General features: G+C 40.0%; 1 protein-coding gene across 1 annotated transcript in view; it reads left to right on the top strand.

Annotated features, from left to right (window-relative positions):
* The first annotated feature begins 357 nt into the window (after positions 1-357).
* The window catches only part of CHAT (choline O-acetyltransferase), a 29577-nt gene continuing 10759 nt past the window's right edge, over positions 358-19175 (top strand). Inside the window, exons 1-10 of the mRNA XM_009072009.1 lie at positions 358-420; positions 2375-2566; positions 4680-4798; positions 6221-6274; positions 8926-9106; positions 10107-10284; positions 14681-14850; positions 16885-16985; positions 17185-17313; positions 18606-18728. Of these exons, the coding sequence (XP_009070257.1) occupies positions 358-420; positions 2375-2566; positions 4680-4798; positions 6221-6274; positions 8926-9106; positions 10107-10284; positions 14681-14850; positions 16885-16985; positions 17185-17313; positions 18606-18728 (1310 nt within the window). The remainder of the gene's footprint in view (positions 421-2374; positions 2567-4679; positions 4799-6220; positions 6275-8925; positions 9107-10106; positions 10285-14680; positions 14851-16884; positions 16986-17184; positions 17314-18605; positions 18729-19175) is intronic.

A 19175-nucleotide genomic window follows, 5' to 3' on the forward strand; every position in this document is an offset into this window, starting at 1 on the left:
TAAATTACAGTGACAAAATAAACCATGCTGAGAAGGGACCTTTATGAGCATCAGATAGTTCTGAATAAATAAATTTTTAGCGAAATGAGACAAACTGAATGTCAGAGCAATTTCCACAGGGTTCAGTTCAGCTGCTTTTAAATGTTGTACTTCTATTTCTGTTCAGTTTTGCATTCTGAAGCTTCTGTGTATGCTTGCACAGGGAATATTCCCCTTGTACATTTTGGTTATAAATAATGGGTACTGACTGGACTTTAAATCTTTTCTATTTCCAGAACTGAGGCGTGAGGCTCCATAAGTGCCCCCAAGTGGCTTCAATTTCTGTCCTCAACAAAAGACACCTAGGGAAATGCAAGAATGCCTGTTGTAGAAAAAAACATGCAGAAGAAAGAGAAAGATACACGCAGTAAAGATGAGACAGTAAGTGTTTCCGGGAAGACAAAAATAAATAAATAATTTTTAAAAAGAGAAGATGACTTAACAACTTTTAATGCTGTAAATTAATGTTAATTGATATAATAATTGTAACCCAAACTCTGTTCCAGAGCCAATTTCTTAATTTCAGGGAACACTAGTTATGCTGTAACAGTTTATAATTAGGAACTCTGATCTAACACTAGTGCTTCTCATATCCATATACACTGTTTCTCCCAATATCCTGTGAAGAATTCCAATAAGTGAAATATTGTTATACAACAGCAGATGCATTACTACACAGTCAGAGATGGCATGTAATTATTTCTTAATAGTACGGAACTATCAAACTATCACATATGATTAATTTTCAAGCTGGTTTAGAAGATGCCAGATGTGTATGCCTTGGGTTAGTCAACCCCTTGGGTTTAAAGCTTTTTTCCCTAAGCAGAGTCATGAATTGTACAGTAACCTTACCCAGAAAGATTGGGCCAAAGCCAGGTATCAAAAAGAAATACTATTTAGCACTTCTGCTTCCATTGACCAAGAAATCAGTGACAGAAGAAATATGTCTTGACTAAACATAGCTTGAAACTGTAGAATTGCCATTCTTTTATTTCTGAGATCCAGAATGCATTACAGGCTAAAGTGGATTTTCATTTCCGTTAATCACAGGCACTTTTTAGGAGTATCTAAAGTCTTTGGTTTCTAGATAGGGAAACATAATGCAGCACTGACTTTTCTGTGGATGTCAAAAGGCAGAACTAGTATTTGAGCTCAGAGGACACCCAGTCCCTGCCTGCTGTTCAGAGCACTTCCTCCACCCCCTCCCTCCCTGCATACACTAGCAAAGGAGTTTGCAGCTAGATTTGCCCTGAGCAGCAGGTGGGACAAGGTGACTGCTAGTCCTTTCTTCCAACCAAAATCACACTACGGTCCTGCAATCCTGTGAAAATGAATGTCTATTACATCGAGAGCTAGTCAGAAAATCTGAAATTTGCCTTCTTTAAGAGACAGGCAAAAATCAAATTAGAATAATAAACCCTCCGAAAGTTTATGGCCTAATCACTAATGGACAAGCATAGCTGCATTAGATGACCATTTCTCAACTGGGAAACACAGCCACCTCTCTGAGGAACCATGCTTAGAGCATCACAGCCGCTTGCAATTTGCCAGTCTTTCATGAATTACCTCCTTACTTGATTTTCCCACTGCCTCCATAATTTCTCTGGCTTTTAAATGACTAATTACACTTCACTTGGTTAATTCTACATTAAAAAACAAAGGAAATGTAATAGCATGGACAGCATGAGATTCTTTTCTTCCCAGATACTATTGTTTCAAAAAGGCTAAGGATAAAGCAAGTATAAACAGATACATTTTATCAATCCTTCTAGGTGGGTTCCAGACTGACTTACAGCAGAGGTTTGGCAGGGTAAAACACAGGTTTATTGAGGACTGTATATAGTCAGTACTAATAAACAGGTAGATCTGCATGTTTTCTATTTCTGTAATTTTATAACCACTCATGTTACCAGTCAGAAAGGTATTAACACATGATTTTACTAATCACAATGCACTTCTTTATTAATGAAATACCTTCTCTTAAGGCATTGTTTTATTAGACTGTATCGTATTTGCAGATTTCCTAGACTCTAGCTCAGACTCTATACTTCCATCATGACTGCTTGTCCTAGGATTTCTAGAGTTTTTATCAAGGAATATTCTCCTTGGTAATTTTCCACTAGTCTTCTGGTCTATCCATTTGAAAGCCTACAGATAGACTTACTGGAGAGCACATTTGCAGTAATCAGGCCTCTCAACTGCTAAACCAGAATAAATTAATTAAGAAAGGGATGCAACATATTTATCAGCAACAGAAGTTAAAAAAAAGAGAAAGAGAACCATTTAGGAACACATAGAATTACTTGCTAACATATATATATATTTTAATGACTAGGCAGTGCCAAAACTTCCAGTTCCACCACTGCAGCAGACCTTACGCATGTACCTACAGTGTATGAAACACTTGGTGCCAGAGGAGCAGTTTAAAAAGACAAAGGTCATCGTGGAACAGTTTGGAATTTCAGGAGGCCTGGGGGAATCCTTGCAGCAAATGCTTGAAGAAAGAAGGGAAAAGACAACAAATTGGGTAAGCAAATGCAGATGAGAAGAACGCGTTGGCTGATGCTCATTTGCAAACTTTTCTTCATGTTCTGTATGGGATCACTGTTTTCTTTCAGCAGGTCAATGCAAACAGGGTCACATTAGGTTCTGATAAAGGGAATTAATATTTCAGGCATATTAGGCTAGATTTTTCTAACAAAGGCAAAATCTGTGTCATTATTATGTTTTCAGATCAACAGTTTGCTGACATAAATGAGGACATTCATGCTCCTCAGGCTCATGCACAGAGGAGTCAGCCATACCTGTAAGAAGCACTATATTCCATCCAAAAAGGATGGAATTTCTTCCTTTCCCCTTAATAACAGGATTTAGAATATTTATTAAGATGAAAAATGCTTTCTGATAGGGCTGTAGAAAGTGCTTTGCATACCCATCTACCCAAAGCTCTGATCCACTTAAATTATTCTAGAATAGAATACTTTATGATGGGAATTACTCTTTTAAAACTTGTCACACTATACCAATGTAGTTACCCCGAAGTATTTACTTTGCCAAATGTACACATACATGTATACCTATATATCTATTGCATAGAGCATGCTGAGACCTCGGCCTTTAAAAAAGTCCAGCTTTCTGCTTCCCAAGGCAGGAAAATTAAGTAAGCCATAGCTAAAGCAGATCTTATCGTTCCACAAAGTCACAGTTCATCCTGCCTGCATTAACCATATTAGGATATGGCAGCTGAAAGCTAGAATTTTATCGAAGACCTTCCATCCCAGCAAGGAAAATGGTTTCATGGATTCAGTGAAAACCTGCAGGCTTGCTACCGATACCAGAGAATTGTGGTTCTCCCTTTATTTTTCAGTCGTGTGACCTGCAAGAAAACTCTGTCAAATTGCTGCTATAGTCATGAAAAAGGGCTACAGTAGTGGCAATGCTTTTATTGTAAAAGCAGTGCTTAATTTCTGAACTAACAGGAATGCTGTCCAGTCTTATTTTGTTAATATGATCACAGAACTTCATAGTTTTGTTGGCTAAATCATTTAAATAGTGTTCCTGATAGCAAATAGTGTTCCAGGAGACAACTGCTCATTTAACTACTTATAGCATGAAAACTACAGAGCAAGGATGAATAACATTTTCTGAAAAAGTGTCAGTTTTAAATACTGGTTGGTAAAGTTAAATACCTGATTCTTAAGATAAAATAGAAATGGTTTTATTTGGAATTTAACTTGCCAGGAGTGTAGCTCCTGCATGTTCTCCTGAAGACTCCAGAGACTGTGGGGGAAGCATCTGTTCTAACAGCAATGAAATATCTCGGAGGAAAACTTTTTCAACTGATGCATGCATTTGTAATTATTTTTGCATAATTTCCTTGTTGTTTATAGTTACCATATGCAAAGCATACCTGCTCAGAAAGACCATTTGATCTTTTTATGAAAGCCTCCATTTTCCAAATAATGGTTCTTCAATCTCTGCTCAGACATAAATGAATGCAGTTACTGTACATCTGTGTTTTCAATAAAAATGGTTAGAAATTTAATAAGTGTGTCTGTCTGGGTCAAGCATCAGCAATCTGCATTTGTGTCAGTGGACACGGAGGGAATTCCCCAGGGACCCTATCCACATGCCAGTATCTGCAGGACTGAACCATTTGGCTTGTGAAATTCTTTTCCCACTCTGTCTTGCTACAGGACAGTATCTGATGGCTAACAATAGAGCATCTTGGCATCACTGACAAATATTTGAAGCCCCCTAAGGAAAGCCGTTACTAGTAAAATTCTATGCATCTCTTAAATATATCCTAATCACTATGCAAGAGTTAACATATTGTAGTCAAACATATTTTGGTTGTAGAGGGAAGCAAACAACAAAATACCCTAAGCACCACAATATGGAGCTTGTTTACTTTTTAATGGAACACACTGTAAATTGCCATTGATTAAAAAATAGGATTATGGAATTGCAGCTGACTTCAGCTGAGCTGAGGTCACAGAGCCTAGACTGAAAATGCTCAGCAGCTCCATTAATCAGAGCCCATGCCTGACACCAGGAGCACCAAGCACTCTCCCCTCACCCCCAGGCTGCCTTTCCACATGCTGTTTGTAGCTTTAAGATTTCATGTCCCCTTCCTTTAGGTGTTTAACTTCTGGCTGGATGACATGTACCTCAACAACCGGCTAGCTCTTCCAGTCAATTCCAGCCCAGCAATTATCTTTGCTCATCAGTATTTCAAGGACGTAAATGACCAGCTGAGGTAATGTACTACGACTTTGCAGCTTTTGCTAAATGAAAGGATATTTTTAATGTACTGCTTTTGCAAAAAGACAATCAACTATCATTAAAAAATAACCATTAAATGATTTCCTACTAGATCTGCTGACTGGGGACAGTGCTTCTGGGGTTACTTATAACGATATTCAGAAAGGAAAATGTCATTGCTATTATATTTATTGCATGGAAAAAAATGCTGTGAGATTTATATTTAAAGGTTATTTGCAAAGTTTTTAATTTTATATAATTCAAGTAAACCTCTTTGTGATAAAAAAATACTAATTTCTGACACATAGTTTGAAGAAAAATAATCTTTAACATGCCATCACTATGACTTGTAGCCACCCTGCAAACTGAAAAGGCCATGCTGGCATTAAACTGTCCCTCTCAGGTGCCCAAAAGGGCACAAGAAACACAGGGGATCTAGGATTAAGAATTCAGAAATCATCCTTCCCCAATGACACTGCTTCCTTCAGGCCCATCATTCCCAGCACTGAACTGAGCTTTCTCCTTTGAGCTGTTGTGAGCAATTACTATAATTTAAAAAGTGAAAAGGTAAGCATGTAGCCAAGCACAGAATATACCTCTCCAGACACCCTTAAAACAGGATTCCATTCTTCAGCCTTTGCCAAAACATTTGCTCCTTTTAAAACAGTAAAACAGATCAAATCTACCTTCATAGTGCAATTTTCCTCCTTGCTTTCAGCACTCTCTAGCTGCTCATTACTGAAATAATTAACTGCATGTGAATTTACACCATTATAAACCAGCCAGAGCCTCGAAGCTGATACGCATTATTTTAACATTTTGCCTAGACAGCTAATGCATCTTTTTACGTTACTTTAAACATAACTATAAATGCTTCCATTCATTACTGACTAAATTTATAGTGCACACAGCTTTAAAAAACCTCCACTTTGTACTTTCTAATGCACGTGCTTTAACAAAGAAATATTTTCTCAGAGCCTCCCATTCCAACACAGTGCAAATGGACAGTGTCAGGAAATAATACACCTGTCCACAGCTCTGCAGAAAGAATATCTGCTTAGGACAGGAAGTACTCTAATAAATTGGACAGCTTATGAGTATTGATATTGAAACCCATGTAAAGGATTCTATTAAATATTCAGCCTCTGCTCCTATTCTCTAAATAAATGTTTTCAGGCTTCCTCCTGTGATAGTCTGTTTAACCATTTGAAGGGACTGTCTCTAGGATTTCATATTCCTCTTGACATGAATTAATTTAGGTTTTGGGTGGGGGCAGGGAACTCTTCTTGCCAAGCCAGAAGACTTTTCTCTCCTTATGCTGTGTCATCAATCATTCAGGCTCTCCTCTGTCTCTCAGAAACAGCCCAGTGTTGCCAAAAGACAAAAGACTGATGTCACTTCTATCTGCTACTTGCAGGTTTGCCGCCAATCTCATTTCAGGAGTGCAAGACTACAAAGCTTTACTGGACACGTAAGTAGCTTGGAAGGAGAGCTGCTGCTTGAGTGTCCACATGGCTTCTGTTTCAAGGGTGCTCTCACCTGCTCAAAGTTGGGCTGCATTGCACCTCTGCACCATTTGGAAGGGCTGGGGCTCCAGCATGCTTCAGGGCAAGTGCTTTAGCAATTTTTTATGCGTTTTCTTCTATACTACTGCAATGTAACAGCTCGAAGAAGGATCCCTTTTGAAGGCTAGCAGTCATCACTCTAGCAGGTGCAGTGTAGCCCAAAAGGACACACACAGTATGCCTAACAGAGTTACTGAGAACATACAAGGAAGTCTGTGCTCTCCACACCCAAAAAGCAGCAGCATTGTGGTTACACAGCCTGCAAACCTTTCCTGGAACCCTCCAGCTGCCAGGGTGCTGCACCCCCTCCATGTACTGCACCCTCCATTAAAAATACCATCCCCCTGCCTCCCTCCATCCCGAAAAGAGCTAATACATCCCAGCAGGGGAAGGAAGCCTCACCACAGACAGGCTGGCTCAGGAGCTAGGAAAAATAAGCTATTTATGCCATTGTTACTTTCTGTATGTAAACACAGGGCAAATACATGATTCTTCAAGTCATGTATGAGGTAGCTCACAACAGCATTTTACATAGCACTTGTTAACCTCACCTAGTATGTTCCAAGTTTACTGCTGAAACCACTGCTCCCTGAAGAATAGAAAGAGTGGAAAGCCAAGCACAACAGACACAACACCATAGTAGGGAAGGGATCATTTTCTTATATGGAAATACAAGATATACTTTAACCAATACTCATTTGGATGAGGAAGGCAATGTCTGTATTCAAATAATAAAGTTCCTGTCATCTATGAATTAGATAAAAAAAGAAAGAGGCTGTTTCATTGTCAGTTCTAAAGTCTGACAGCTACTCAGAAAGTATAGATGTACTTATTTAAGAACATGTGCTTTTGTCTCAGATATGCCATGCAACTGCATACACCAGCACTGGTATGCTGTGAAGTACTGCTGCATACTAATGGAGTTCGTTGCATCTTTCTAGGACAGCATCTGAGATGAGATAAAGAAACCACACTGCTCAAACAAAGGATAATTTACATTCTTATTACTTTGACCTCACTACTCTAGAGCCAAAGACTCCTGTGATCAGATTTGCTTGTCTTAAATCAATAATCGCTAAAATCTTCCTGTATCATCATACTGTTTTTACTGTTTGCTTATCACCCCTCCTGTGTAACTATGAGGACACCATAATTGTAACATTTTCAGTTCCTTGTTGTTAAGGACTTCTACTAGTGAGTGCACTGCTAGCTTCTCTTGGATCATGCCACATGCAGACATACAATATTCCAACCCAAACCCAGGTGTTTAAACTGTGCAGATATTCCATGCAGCTCTGCCAGGACTAACTATTTCAAACAAAGCCCAACTTGCTCCCATGAAATAGTTATAAGATGTTACACAGACATCTCCTAAATCAGTACAAGCTTTTCTGGTGCCATCAGTCGGAGTTAATAACATCCTTCCTTGCTGTAAGTACAGCTTGTTTTCTCTAAATCTACCATGTTATTCCACTATTTTCTGTCATAGTAGACGCTCTTTAAAGCTAAATATAAGAGGATTTCTGCATTATACAAAATGTGGGAAAAGGGGAACACCAGTAACCCTGTTTTGCTGATAAGGAACCAAAATATTAAGCACCTGTACATGGAAATAAGTGATGCAGAGAGTTTGAGAGCTGGGAACTAAAGTGAATATCCCTGGTTAGGACTTCAGCAGTTCCAAAGATACTGTTAAACAAGACAAACTAGCTTAAAACATTACCCTTTATCAGCTGTATGACAGTAACCCTCCTTCTCTGCTTCTTTACCCCTGCCCCTCTCTGGTAAGCTGGAAAACCTCTGCACCCCAAGATCTTCTTCCTCTATGGTCTCTGCAGCCTCTCCTGACCAACAGCACCATTATTTCCTGCTGCAGTGTCTGTGGGGTATTTTAAAATCCCTAGTCATAATTTCATAATTGTAGCAACTTGCCTTTTTTTTTTAACCTGGCCACTAAAGAAACCTTTTAGGAGATGTTGTTTTCACATGCCTTCCAATCAAAAGGAAATAGGTTTTCAGTACATAGGTCTAAGTAAGAATTAGCACAAAAGTGAGGATCTGTGGAAAACAGAAATTCCCTCTGTATTGCCCACGTCATTCCTGTTCATCAGGCAAGGTCCTCTCATACACTCTCTAAAGACTCTGCACAGTATAGGGCCAGTGTGATTTGCAGGAATTTCATCAGTACCTTTCTTCAAGGTGCTGCATCCAGCTGGTCTGCTAACTTCCATCCTGACGAGTTTCTGGGGTCCCATCTAGGCAAGGCTTCCTACGCACACCTTGCAGAACTGCTCGTGACCTGCTATTCTTTCCATCTCCACTAGATGATCATGCAATTGCTTAATGAATATGCATGAAGCTGCCAGGAATGATGTATTTAACTTCAGTATGGGAATTCATCTATTTCCCTTATACTGTAATCTCATTTTATTATTCAATTTGTGTTATACCTGATCTAATTGTAACAGAACAAAGGACAGATTAGATTTCTTTTCCTTTCTGTCTCTCTCCCCCCTCTTTTCCTCTGGCTTTGTTTTTTCCCCTTCTCTCTCTCCAGCCATGCTTTACCTGCTGATCTTGCTCGTGGACAGCTGTCTGGTCATCCTCTCTGTATGAAGCAATACTATGGACTCTTTTCTTCCTATCGTCTTCCAGGATGTACCAAAGACACCCTCGTGGCGCAGAAAAGCAATGTAATGCCAGAACCAGAGCACATCATTGTTGCATGTAACAATCAGGTAAATGAGTTTTCCTTTTTTATACCTTTCTATATTTCTTAATTTGCTTAAATTCACTCCAGAAGAGCCTAATCTAATCTCTGTTCAGAAACGCAATTAGTGTTCTACATATGAACTCACTTCTTACCAAGCAGTTGCTGTCAATACTTCCAAAAGATGCTTCTGCAGCACTTTTGTCCTTAGCCCACACTATGTTCCAAGTACAGTGATGCAGAAAGGAATGTGGCAGAATTCATTTGCTTTCTCTTTCAAACAAAAATGTTTAATAAACAGAGAAGAAACCGCAGAGAAAAAGAACCTTATTAGAGTGCATTTGCTGGAAATGCTTTTCTCTTGACAGTCAAGTATTGGCACACAATGCATGGCATATCTAACAGCATCATATATATGCATGGCATGTGTACCGGGTGAGGGGGCCTAAGCTGTGCCTGAAGAAGTTAGCACAAGTGCAGGCAGAAGTAGTGAAACATTAGTGTGAATCTGCCACAACCACTAATTGCCATAGAGTGGCAGAGTACACTGGCTGGCAGAGTACCTCATAGCCAGCCTGACTATTTGCAGTACTGGAGCCATTCCTGCCAGCCCTCTTCAAATGAAGGGGTAGATGGCAGTGGTCCCTTTCCCAGGAAGTCCTGTTTGTCTCACCAGTGGGAAGTTCTCTAGATTCTCTAGGTTATTTTCAAACAAATAATACCCTGAAAATTATTTACACACTTCCTGTTTTATCTCTTCAGGGTTTTTAAAGCTTAATTCAAATAGCACATGTTTTGTTTGAACCAAACACACAATATAAATCCCCTATAGCAACTTACATTCGTGTAAAGACATAGGAGGGGTGACCTCTGGGTCAGTCCCCAGTGGTTTTGTGCTTCAATGCCTGCAGGCCTGGCTCTCCAGGCAGGACTTCAGCATCTCAACACCTACCCAGGTGACAGCAAAATGTTGAACCGCTAAGGGTCCAACCCACCTGTGAGTATTCTTCTGACTTCTTTTTTTGCAGTTTTTTGTTTTGGATGTTGTCATTAATTTCCGTCGTCTCAGTGAGGGAGATCTTTTCACTCAGTTACGAAAAATAGCCAAAATGGCAGAGAATGAAGAGGAAATGCTGCCTCCCATTGGCCTGTTGACAACAGATGGAAGAACAGAGTGGGCAGAGGCCAGGACGATCCTTATGAAAGGTTAGCAGCAGCAATCCCAGCTTTCTCTTCTTCATCACCTTCCTCCTCTTCCCCCTCACCATCATTGCCTTTCTGTGCTGGGGGCAAACATCGCAGCAAATATAGGACTGAATGTGCAACCTCACTGCTGAATTTTTCCAGCAGTAGGTAACTCATTGTGTAATTGTTCAGATGCGTGTTACCAGGGGAGCAGCAGATATGGCTTGACCCTTTGGCTGTGTGTGTTCAAGTGTTATGTCATGTAATAACTCTCACTCCATTCTCTGTTTTCATTCACATAAATTACATTACATCAGATTTTGTGATTTGTCTCTTTCTTCATATCCATTATGTAGCAACAGGAGTGATGTATCCTCTTAGCTTTTGGCAACTGTTAAACATTTTTCATCTTATCTAACAAAGACATCTACAAGTTAAACACCTATTGAATCTAGCTGTGTATTCTCCGTAGTCAATGGAGAAGGTACCAGGGCTGATTCAACCAAACCTTAAGTAATTACCTAGGAAAGACAACACCAGTTATTATCTGGAGATAGTTCTCTCTTCCAACAGGCAGCATTTAGTGGTCTCAGATTCTGGACTTTGAAACAGATGAAAATAAAGTGTGGGGTTAGTGACCTCTATCACATCACAACTTACATATTTCACTATGAAGCTAAGTGATGGAAACACCCTCTTTTTTCCATCTTACATGTCTTAAGGATTCACTTTTCCCTCCTGAAAGAAACGTTGACTCATCTCTATCTCCAGTCCAGCATTGCTACAGAAAATATTGCTGGTTTACCAATGCCCTGGAATATACAAGAGTTGCCAATAGTCTCCAAATACATTTACCATCCCTTTTCTTTTTCAAGTTTCTCTGTGGTTATAAAAACTTAGTACAGATAAACACACATACAGAGTCCTGGCCATTATTTCAGCAATATTATGTAGCACCAGTCTCATCTTTTGGCTTTCACCTCCTCTTCCCATCATTTCTTTTTAAGACAGGGCAAAAAGAAAGGTTCCTTATATTAATAAAAACTAAGGTAAACAACTAATCATTTATTTGCATGCCCTGCTTTTACGTAAAACAGCAAATGCCTTGAAACCTGCAGCAAAATCATCTTTTAAACCTACATCACCCTAATGAAAAAAATGAGCAAAAACTGGCAGAATCTTCTCTATACTGTTTCTAGATTGCCTGGCATTTGCCAAAATATTCATTTTAATCAGTAACCAAACCAATTAAGTTATGCAACTGAAAAAAAAAACCAGGTTCTGCACTAGCAAATGTCACACTACCATGATGTGAGACCTCTCTAATCTAAGCAGGAATCCCATCCCAGACTACTTGTATTAGCACAGCTTCCCTACATTGGCAAATGCATTGCTGTTACACATAGATACATGATCATTAACAGTCCTTTTTTCTTTCTTATCTGTGGTGGCAAAATGTTCATGCAACAATAACTAACAGAGGAAGAGAAAACCTGTGAAGCAGTGTGAGGTGAAAGGGGTCACTCCACAACTGTTCTGTACTGGGCAGGGCAAGAGAGGATGCTTTGGGATGGAGAAGACCTATACAGTGCTTTGCAGAGGCTATGAAGGAGATATATCCATGGGCCTGCATAGACCTACAAGTAGGTCATCTAGGTGAGAAAACTTCAAAGATACTGTCATAAACCCAGCTGTCAGTGGTCTGTGAGTACACTCAGTATTGTAACTGCCTTCAGGCTGCAGAATTAACTCACTCTTCCTAAATACAGGAAGTGGATTCTTACTGCTATAGGGGCTGCAGTCCCATGCATAGTATATCTGCATTTGATTCAAAACAGTCTTCTCATATTTTCCTTTTTAAAACTGGAACCAAAACCCCCAACTAACCAAGGGCTGACCAGCCAATTCAATGCAATGATGCATTAGAAAGAAAGAAGGACAAAAAATGTCTTGCAGGTCTTTAGACTTGTTCTCACACTTCTCTGTTTCACCTTTTCCTGGAAATATTTCTTTTCCATCCCAAGTCATGGTTCATGACTTCTTGTGCAATTTATTGCCTGCTTCATGTTATAATTTTTTCAGTGTTTGATCAGCTCTCTGGACACGTCTGTTTCCTTCTGTAAAGGCATCTTTCCCCTACTTTTCTGTTTCTAGCAGAGCTTAATTTTATTCACTCTAATACCTAGACTCCAGCTACCCTGAAGCCATATGTCAGAATAAGGTCTTCATAGCTGTCAAAGATGTGTGGGCAGCAGCCACAATGAAATATACACAAACCTATCAAACAGTGTAAAGCAGAATGCTGAGCAAGCTGTGAGCAGTTTGTAAATCACTATTCAAGTTGGTTTTCCTTGAAGGTGCCTCTCTGCAAACACCAGAAGCTGATGCATACAGGGCAACTTCCATTCACAAGGAAGGTGCATTGATCAGCCTTTGCATTGATGTATCCAGACCATCAATGGAATAAATACCATAATTACACTCAACTAGAAGAGCTTTACAGCCAAGAGGTCAGGGACATGCCATCTTCCTTATAAAGCTTCAGAATGCTTTTGAAGACAATTTCTAGGGTGTTTCATGTGTTGTAGGGCAGCACAGATCACTGGCTTTCACTCAACTTGTCTGCATGCCCCATCAAATACAATCTCCTGGCTCAAGTCTTTGTAGGGGCTGACAGGCACTCCAGGTGCCTTTTCTAGGACTCTGTGGGCAAGGGAAGACAACTATGTGCTCCACCAGGTCCTCACGCAGCCTGCAAGAAGTCAGTCTGACCATCTCTGTCACTTGGGCCCATGGCTGCTAATATTCCCTTGCAGGAGCCACCTGCAATAGACAGCAATAGACAGTACCTTACTGCAACCCACAAAAGGCCACAGCTCCTCCTCTTCCTTCTCACCCACTGCCTCTCTTTCTCTTGACACCTTTTTAACTTCTTGCATATTTGCATTCTTTTTTACTACACAGCATTTGGAGAATGAACCTGGATGATAACAAGCATATGGGTTTTTTTCTAGCTCCTCACTAACCTATGTTACACATTTTGGGAAGGTTCATATTTTCTTACTTTGAAACATGCTGTTCTTTCAAAGGATCAACCTACTTTCCATATCTGCAAACCTTAAAAACATGCACATATTAAAATGGCTCCATATTTCAAATGCAAATCAGAATTGTTTAAATATATTTTTCATTCTTTCAGCTAAAATCATCTCCTGAATTGAGCACAGATTTGTTGAACTTAGCACAGACTGGAAAGAAGGTTTGATCAATCTGAATTCATATCTTTAGTTAACAACATTCTGAGACAAAAATGTTTTAACCCAAAATCTAGCAAAACAGCAGATGAAAGCTGATTTGTTAAGAATGGAAGGAGTTTTAAGTTGATGTTTGAAAGCTCTTTATCCTTTAATAGTGTTAACAACCATATAGCAGCAATTAACAATGTTATATGCTTTTTAATAAAACAAGTTCATGTTATAGGTTCTACACTTTTATCCTTTCAGTTAAGCACTGTATTAACTGCTCATAATTAGATACTTTCTATGCCTCAAACTGATCCTTCACAAAATTTCTGAGTTAGATAAAGAATCTGAGAAAAAAAACCCACATAAATACACCATAAATAAAGAGGAAAGTGCTGAGGAAAATGTAGAAACAGCCTCAGGAGTCCAACTGTATAAACAAGAGTGTCAGGATAGGGAAAAATATGGAAAGATAACCAGAAAAAGCCCATTTTATTCAGCAGTACACCAGTGAGTGAAGTGGAATGTGGCAACCCATATTTTTGGCAAAACCATGTTAAAAAACTAAACCTCACAACCTCACTCACAGATGTTCACTCGTGATGTAGGCAATGTAACTAGTCCAGGGCTTATTTCTCTAAAGTACAAGAAACGACCAGGGACAGGAGAGAGAAGATAACATAAAACCAACATGGGCCCTGCTGTTCCTTGTTCTGAAAATGGTTTTAACGGGAAAACAGCACAAAACCAGGATAAGCCCTGCTGTTCCAGAGCAGAATACTGCAGCAGTAGTGTGAGCCCTGAAATTTTCTGGTTTCCACCTGTCCTCTCTGTAACTGTTATGTATAAAATAAGTAAGCATTGCTGGCTTTGAGAGTAAAATAGATCTATTTTGTAATATAATTACTTCAGGAAATGAAAGGCAGAAAAAGAAAGTAGATATTATTGAATCATGTGAAAGATACATAGAGATATTACAAAAGTTAGCACATGAATTAATGCCTTGGTATAACATTTCCTTGCACTGAGATATTCTGCTGTTGTGAGAAGTCTGCAGACATGAGCTCATTGCAGTCAGGGTCAGATGTTCAATGCTCTCCAAGGCAGTAGGGTTCCCCAGCCAGTCCTGCACTTACAGGTAAGAGGATGCAAACATTTCACTCCTTCATCCACAGACTCTACTAACCGCGACTCTCTTGACATGATTGAACGGTGCATATGCCTGGTGTGCCTGGACAGCCCAAGTGGGGTGGAACTCAATGATACAAACATGGCATTGCAACTGCTACATGGAGGTGGCTACCATAAAAATGGGGCTAATCGTTGGTATGACAAACCTATGCAGGTAAAAACCTTATGGTACTATGATTTTACTTGCACGTGGCAAAGAACTCCAATTGCATTATAGTAGTTACCACTTAGAATCAAGTGAGAGAAAGAGGGGAAGGTTGTATCAGCATCTGCCCAGGCAAGGTTGGCATGAGCAAGGCAGTGCCTTGCAGGGCAGGGGGAGCAGACCTGCTGCCTTGCTGGCAGCATCAGGACCTTCTCCAGCACAGATATGCTTTCCCCTGTTCTGAAGCTGCCCTTTGAACTTGAGGAGGTAAGACAGCTACAAAGAAGTATGGGGAGATAAACATCTGATATAAAAGAAGAAAAAAGAATGCATTTTATTACATTCAATCAAATGAAATAAAAATGCTGGACTAGCATCCCAGAACAAAAACAGAAAAGCACAATTTTTTTCTGTTTTCTTTTCTTACACATTTTCCTGACGTCCTAGAAATACTACTGCTTATAATTTAGCATCTGTTTAAGTCCTCACTTAACAGATTGTTTGCACATTTAATGACACTCTTGTTGAGACTTTCCTGGAAGTATTGACTTCTCCAGCCCTTTTCCCAATCAGATTTTGATTGTCATAGTTGAAAGTGCCGTGCTGTTATTTTGACATTTTGCAATAGACCCAGTGTGAAGCAGTGTAATAATCTCCTACTGTCAACAATGCTGACACCTCATGAAAAATTGTAAAAACCCCTGACCAATACATTGCTTGCATAATGCTTGTTGCTCTTGCCATATCTAAGAACAGCAACATGGAAAGAGAAGCCACTGAAATAATTTAACTTGCACTTATTTACCCCAGTGCAAATACATTTCAGTAGTCACTCCTGATTTATGCCAGTGCAAATGATGTTAATTACCAGGTTCCAGTGCTGTTTTAGTAGAACAAACCATTTGTCTTTAGTTAGAATCCTGTTATTTACAGGGTCACTGGTTGATATGTTTCAAGCAGATGAGAATAAACAAGATTTTCATTTTGTTTACTATCATAAGGTAGCAGAAACCAAATAAAATTGTGTAGTATGTGGGAGTGCTTCATCTATCCAGATGTATTCAGGCCAGAAGTATTTCAAAGGTGAAGAGAAATTCTTAGGGAAATAAGATCCTATTTTCTTTCATGCAAATGCAGATTATGTAGGAAGCCATTCTCACAGCAGAATATGTTCTTTGTCTCCCTATTCTTCTTAACCTTTGCAGTAAGACACCAGAAAATGTCCAGGTGAACTTTTTGCTTCGTGCACACACTCCATGAAAACCTCATGGAAAGCAGGGAAGCGGGATGCCTACGTGTGATGTAGAGTGAGCTGAGTGGGAGGAGTCCACCCAAATACAGTGCTAAAGAAGTGCAGGAAAAAGTCCAGAAAACAGACAGGAAACATGTGAGACAAGTTGCAGTATTGTCTGAGACATCTGCTTTTGTTTGAGATGCAGAAGTAACCAACTGCACGAGGGTATCACAGAACTAGATTGTCACCAGCTATGCCATGTGCACACAGTAAAGTACAGAATGAAGATAAGTCAGTGGGAAATGAAGAAAGCACCTCAAAAAAGAGGTTATCAAAACAAGCTATGAGGAAGCTATAAAATAAGGATGAACTTGCTCATTTGATGTAGTATTTGTAATAAAATGGGATCCTAAAGGATTTCCCAGATATAGAAGTTGCCATTGCCTCTAAAATGTGGAAGGAGAACCCTGGCCTGTCTTTCTGTTGATGGGGTATCTGTACCATAAAGCAGATGCTAAATTAAATTCTCAGACTCCAATGGGGATTGCTAAAATTTACATTCTCACAGGACTTAGTCTGAAATAGCAGCGTGAAAGGGATTCAGTGCAGTGCCTTTCACAGGACAAGAAATCTCTTGTGATAAGTCTCTAAGTTACCCACTGATCTGTAAGGCAAGGAAATTCCTGGTATGAGCAATAAGAAAACTACAGGAGAACAATAACAACTTTGTTAGGTTGGCATCATTGCTAACTTACCCAGAACATGATTTCTTCCCTGTCTATCTTGCATTTGTTCTTTTTCTTGTTTAGTTTGTGGTAGGAAGAGATGGAATCTGTGGTACCGTGTGTGAACATTCTGCTTTCGATGGCATCGTACTGGTGCAGTGCACTGAACACTTGCTCAAGCACATGTGAGTTCCCTTTCAGTACAGCTTTTGTACCCACTCCAGCTCCCAGGAAGCCTCTGACAATGGCAAATTCCCCCTGAAGCACAAGGCCACTAAGGCCCATAAAACAGTTGGAAACCAGTGATTCACCTGCTAAAAATGCAGTGTTTAACAAGTAGATTATTCCTGTGACCTTAATGACTTCTGTCTCACATACTAACAGGAAAGAAAGTTCCAAGAAATTAGTCCGAGCTGATTCAGTGAGTGAGCTTCCTGCTCCACGGAGACTAAGATGGAAATGTTCCCCTGAAATTCAGACGCATTTGGCATCATCAGCAGAAAAACTCCAAAGGTAGAACAGATGCCTCATTTTTCTCAACAGCGACTGCAAGCTGGGAACTACCCAGCACATTGTGTGCAGGCATGGGTTTCCTCCTAGAAGGCTTCCTGCCCTCCTGCTCCTCCTCATCTTCCCAAGCTGGACATGTCTAGCATCTCTTTGAAGGATGTGACCCTTATGGGCTGTGGAGCTGCATCACTGTATTCAGAAATTGCAGTACCATTGTTTTCCTTCCTTGCAATTATTAGAAAAACTAAAAAGCACTGGAATAACAGTTTAGTTCTGTAATTATTAGGAAAACTAGAAAGCACTGGAATAACAGTTTAGTTCTGTTTGCACAGGATGCAAACAATGCAGGTCCTGTGTTTATGTGGCTGTCCTTTATGGGCTTTGACTGACTCATGCTGAAGCCAAGGCAATAGAGGGATACATATTTGGGACAGTAAAATACAACTGGTTTGATTAAACAATTTGAATTCAGGAATGTAATTTCTTTACATTCACATTGCTCCTGCAAAGGCCAGTTCTTCTGACTGTGTTTCCTGGCTGTAGAAGATTTGCATGATCTTTGGGGGTGGGGATGGCAATGAGCCCTGTGATCTCTCTGTAGAGAATTAACACATTGTATGCATGATCGACTATAAGTATGTCCTGTGTGTTTGCATGACATAAGACCTGAGAGTGGCTAAAAGCATGCATTAGAGTGTGAGAATATTCAGGATGCAGAGTAATGTGTTTTTGTTTTTTAATAAAAGGAGCAGTCCTCGAAGCTGAAACTAGCAAGGAGCTTACAGCCTTCTTCACATTTTGAATGCACCCATTTCTCACACTCCTAAATCTGTCAGAAATTGGTCAAGAACAGAGGAAGCCCTCACTTAGGCTTCAGGGGTAGAAACACTAGGGTTGTGGGGGTTTTTTTGTTGGGTTTGTTAAAAAGAAGGTGCGTTACTCAAATGAACAGAATTATTTGAGTGCCACAGCTCATGTTAAGAATGCAGATTAAAAGACTGGTGTAGAACCTGTATGAATAAAAGTTACTGACTAGAAACAAGCTACCAAAGGCCAGGACTGTCTGCAGAGCAGGAGAGCAGGTGCCTATTCACCTCCAACTGGGTATAGGCAGGAAAAGATCTCTGTGTTTTATTTGCAAGCAGAAATGAAACATGATATGGTTTAGTGGTGAACAAGGTAGTGCTAGGCTTGTGGTTGGACCTGATGATCTTTAGAGTTCTTTTCCAAACTTAACAATCCTTGTGAGATTCTTGCACCTCCCCCTGCAGTAACTGTCTTTGCTTGTTTTCCAGGATAGTGAAAAATCTGGATTTTATTGCCTACAAGTTTGAGCACTATGGAAAGGAATTTATTAAGAAACAAAAGGTTAGCCCAGATGCCTACATTCAAGTAGCACTTCAGCTGGCATTCTACAGGTAAGGGTAATTCAAGTCACAGGAACAAGGTTGCACGAGAATTTGGAGGTTTTTTTATACAGAGGGTCCATTTTTTCCTCAGCACTCAAACAAATGCCTCCTGCATGGAAATGGGTGATCTTGTCTAATGGCTGTAGGACAGACAAGATAGAAACTGACACCCAGTTCTGACACAGAGTACTCCTTCACTCCCTTTTCCTCATCTTGCTCTACCTTCCCATCCCTGTGTCCCACACATGCCATTCCCAGCCAGTACCCTTCCCACAGCTGTGCTTGGCATAGAGAAGAGGGTGAGGGGACATGGCAGGGAGTAGTAGGGTTGTCTGTAGCAGCAGCTAGGGAGTCCAAGTCCCTGGGGCAGAAACACTCCATTGACACTGTGGGTAGCTTGGAAGGAACTGTGGCAGTAATGCATAGCTCACCACACATGAATCTCTTGCACCACAG

The sequence above is a fragment of the Acanthisitta chloris genome, unplaced genomic scaffold (genome assembly GCF_000695815.1).
Source record: "Acanthisitta chloris isolate BGI_N310 unplaced genomic scaffold, ASM69581v1 scaffold13380, whole genome shotgun sequence".
NCBI lineage: Eukaryota > Metazoa > Chordata > Aves > Passeriformes > Acanthisittidae > Acanthisitta > Acanthisitta chloris.